Below are 4,636 nucleotides of genomic sequence, written 5' to 3'. Positions count from 1 at the left end.
TTGTTAAATAATTGCCGCCAAATTTCCGTCAGAACCAACCAATAGGAAGGCGCCGATAGCAAAATGGTTATGGTGGAGTGGGAGGGGGGTTTGTGTAGAATCCAATGTAAATATTTGGGACTCCATATCGTTAACAAATATTCTCCGGCCCCACAGTTGTTTATATTCATCTTTGTGGGGCACATACACACACCCACCCACACGCACACACACACACCCCACACGCACACACAGAAAAGTATCTGTATTTAGTGTCCTGAGCCATATTCAGTATAATTTTAGTGTCCATAGTGGCTATACATATAAAGCATAAAAAAATTCAATAATGCTATTTGTGATACATTCAATAATAAACACTTAACATTGGTGTTTTAAAACAATTAACTTAGAATAAAAAAAGTTATTATAAGATATAAAGATGCCACGTCCTAGCAGAGATTCATACGGAGACAGCAAGCCACCCTATTCCTACATAGCCCTAACAGCCATGGCTCTGATGAGATGTCCAGAAAAAATGCTTCCCCTATCAGATATTTATAAATTTATCATGGATAACTTTCCTTACTACAGGAAGAACACACAAAGATGGCAAAATTCTCTCCGCCACAACCTCAGCTTTAATGATTGTTTTATTAAAATTCCCCGTCGTCCTGACAGGCCTGGCAAGGGTGCATATTGGACTTTGCATCCCAAAGCTATTGCCATGTTTGAGAATGGATCACTTCTGCGTCGACGAAAGAGATTCAAACTTGAAACTGACGAGAAAGATACTTTAGATTCAGAGTTAGCTGCTCTGGCTAACTTAAACAGAGTTTTGGCTTCAAATTTTGGCCAAGTGGATGCCTATCCGCCCCCGCCTCCCGGCCATCACGGTATACCACCCCACTTGGCTGGCCATATGCCGCACCATCAAGGCCTACCACCGATGCCGCATCACCCACCCAACCTTCAACACATGCTTCCACCGTTTTCAGGTCCCCCGCCGCCTGGCCACCCGCCGTATCCAATGTTTGCCGGCCATGGGGGTGGTCTACAGCCACCGTTTCCTATGTGGCACCCCGCCACGTCCTCAGCCCATCAGCCTCCGTTCTTCCCATTTATCAACAGAGCCAACCAATCGCCGTCTCCGCCTGATATTGTTGATCAAATCGCCGCGGCTCATGCAGCAGCAATGAGAGGAGGGGACAAATCGCCAATTCATTCGCCAACCACAGATGTTGACAAACCACGAAAAAAAGCGTTCACAATTGCTAGTCTTATTAATCAAGAGGATGAGGACAGGAGGGAGGAGGGAGATGAGGGGGATGAACGAGAGGGAGATGAGAAAGATGACCTAAAACATATTCCTGACATAAAACAGGAGATATCTGTTGACAATGAGAATCTCAATACCAGTGATGAAAGTGACAGCAGTTCAATAAACACATCTGCAGCTTCGCTACTGCCATCGGGCCTGTCATCGCCGTCTTTTAGTGCAGCAGCTGCAGCAGCCATGGCTGCTGTTGCCTCGTCAGCCGCCGCCGGAGGCAAGTCACCATTTCCCTCGCCAGGCATGCCATTCCCTCATGGTCTTCCGTTCAGACAGCCGTTCTTCCTGCCACCCGCCAGCCATCTACATCTTCTCTCAAGAGAATTTGAGTCATTGCCATCTTTAGTTGGCGGTGGAGTCAGCGGTTCAGGCCCTGCCAATCATTTTTTAGGCGATGAGTCGAGGTTGACATCAACTGAGGGGTGTGGCAGAACCTCGACTTCCCCAACGCGAGCCAGCAGCCACGCCCAATATTTAGAGGACAACCACTCACCGCCTGTGTCAGTCAAGTCAGAGCTGGATGACTCTGACAGCCCAAAAAGCAGCCAGAGCGGCCATGAAATGAATCCACTGTTGCTGGAAAAATTTCGGCTGCTGCAACACATGATGATGGAGCCGTCAAAAGCCGCCCAACAGCTACAAAACAGTGCCAAACCTGGAGGGACTTATTCACCAACAGCTACATCTCACCAACCCGCAGTTTCAGGCAGTCTGCCCTCGCCAATTTTAAAGCCAGGACCAATCCGGTTTAGCCCGGATTTAAGATCCGTTTAAAAATTCGCAGCTGTAGTTAAAACAAGAAATTTTTATACTTTAAAGTAGAAGTTAGAAATTATATAGAAGTTTTTTTTAACTATTCTACTAAGCAGTGAAAAAAGTGATATAGTTTTTATATAAGTTATTTTTAAAATAAAAAATCTTTAATTTGTAGTTTAAGATATCTTCAAAATTGGTTCTAGATTTTAATAAATTTTATCCATTTTAAAAATAACTAAACTCTTAAGCTAGTTAACATTTTATATATGATTATTCATCTTTTTAATGTTAATTATAAATATTAGCAGTTAGATAATTTGTTATTTTTTGTTATACACTATTTTTATCCATACAGGGTTTGTAAAATTAAAATATTTATAAAAATTGAGCTAGAAATATTAAAAGTTTTTAGAAAAGATATTAAAACTTGTTGATTTTTATGATTAATGAAACAATTATAGATAATTTATAGAAAGTAAAAACACGATTTCATCTTAATCTAAAATATCTCGCGCCTTTTATTATGCTATTGTCAAATATATTAAATGATAATAAATATTAAGATTGATAAAAGTTGTTATTTGTTCGCGGTTTAATACGTGTTATTTCATGGTAGGGCGGGGGGTTAGGAATGCCGTGAAAGGATGATTCGATTTTAATTTTGGCCAATCAAAGTAAGAAATTTATGGCAAAGGTCGGATAATAGGGTTCTGAGGCATTGGATATTGATTTTTTATAAAAGTTATATTTTTATAAGGATGATAATATTTAAAAGTAGTGTAGTAAGGACAATAATCAAGTGTATTTTTTATTATGTCTTATTGTTATGGTTATCATAATCAATACATTATTTATAGAAACTAATAAGTTGTCTTTAAGTTGTATAGAAAAAATAACTTGAATATTAGCCTTTACATTTTTAGATGCTAAGCTATGATTTAACTCACCTGTCCGTATGTCCTTTAAATGCTCTAGATAGCTCTAGTCGAAATACAGGGTACAGTGTTAGGTTTGTAATAAAATCATAATTTTATATAATTAGGTTTTATTTAAACTCAAGAAAAATTAAGGTTCAGTTATGTTTTTTACTTCAACTTAAAAGTTTTGCTTAACTCCATTTTTAGATTTAATTTACAAGTTTTGTTGGTCAATTAAGTTAAAAAGGTCATAAAAATACGAATGGCGTTTTCTAACATTCTTAAAATTAAATTTAAAAGAAAGGTTTAAGTGTTTTCATACAACAAAAGTAAAATCATAAAAAGGTTAAGCTTAGATAGGTCATGTTTTTTTTTGTCAAACAACATACCTATTTGGTATATATGATATTTTTCTTTGAATCAATTCAAAATTCAAAATCGATTAATATCTGCTGGATTAAAACCGGTTCTCAGCCATACTTAAAAATCACATATACCATTAAATCTTCACGAATATTGAAATAAAAATTATAGAATTATGACCAGTTTTTGTTAGCCCGGACCTTCGGACTTAGTTGTCTATAATACGATGCGATAAATATCTATTACTTAACTTTACATAAGTTGCATGGGGTGTCAACGTCCTCCTAAATTAAGACTTTAAATACCCGCTTTTCTATTTTTCATCCGCCCCCCCCCCTTGGTGAATCTCTATGCACGTGACTGCTTTATATAAATCATTTATTAGTTGTTATTTGTATGGAAGTTTAATTTTATTACTTTTTCAATAATAAATTTTTCTATAAAATTTCAACAGTTATTTTATTGATAACCTTCGATTTAACTTGAAAAATTATCATGGTTCTCAACATTTTTTTTTAAAATTATAAAATCAGAATGATACGTTTTATTATTTTTATTTGTAATGAATATGAATGCCTTTTAGACCAAAGGCGTTCAAAGGGTTTTTCTATGGGATGCGTAATGCGTACTTGATAATTTTGACACCATTCTTACGATTTTTTAAGTCTCAAATTTGCAGAACGACTCTGCATTATCAATAAAAATATCAAAAACAACCCATTTTATAGAAAAGTGATGATTTAGAAAAACACCTGTTAAGAAATCAACTTATTCTAAAGCGCACAAGACCAAGTAACTAATAATAATCGATATATTATAACTTGGATGTTGCACCATATTTTCATGTACTCTGATATAGTTATACTCCCGCCTGGCTAAAAAAAAAACAATTTCACCCATACACCACTTTTTACTTCATTTTCTTCTGTCAATATATATAATACTAGCGGCTTCGCCCCTAGCCTCTAGGGGCTTTGACCCAAGAGGTGATCAAAAAAGTTTTTTTCGAAATTCGTAAAAGGACCAAGGAAATCTTCAGCAAAAAAAAAAAAAATTGGGGGATTTTTTGTTTTTGGGGGGTTGGGGGTGTTCCACCCCCCCCAAGAAAATAGCCTAAAACCACCACAGGACCAGTAGGTATACTCCCTGAAGAGTAGAATCCAATCGGTTCAGTGGTTACCGAGATCTTAAGGGACGGACAGACAGACGGACAGACAGACAGACAGACGGACAGACAGACAGACAGACAGACGGACGGACAGACATCATTCTACTTTGTATTATAGACGTA

At 37.1% G+C, this 4,636-nt stretch overlaps 1 protein-coding gene across 1 annotated transcript; it reads left to right on the top strand.

Moving 5' to 3' along the window:
- The first annotated feature begins 184 nt into the window (after positions 1-184).
- Positions 185-2,638, top strand: LOC145303755 (uncharacterized). The gene has a single exon (XM_080145362.1). The coding sequence runs from the start codon at positions 419-421 to the stop codon at positions 2,081-2,083; it is 1,665 nt and encodes a 554-aa protein (XP_080001488.1). The 5' UTR covers positions 185-418; the 3' UTR covers positions 2,084-2,638.
- The last annotated feature ends 1,998 nt before the right edge of the window (positions 2,639-4,636 follow it).

The sequence above is a fragment of the Acartia tonsa genome, chromosome 2 (assembly GCF_053477335.1).
Source record: "Acartia tonsa isolate MP-2025a chromosome 2, ASM5347733v1, whole genome shotgun sequence".
Classification (NCBI taxonomy): Eukaryota; Metazoa; Arthropoda; class Copepoda; order Calanoida; family Acartiidae; genus Acartia; species Acartia tonsa.
This window is presented reverse-complemented; position numbering and strand designations above follow the sequence as displayed.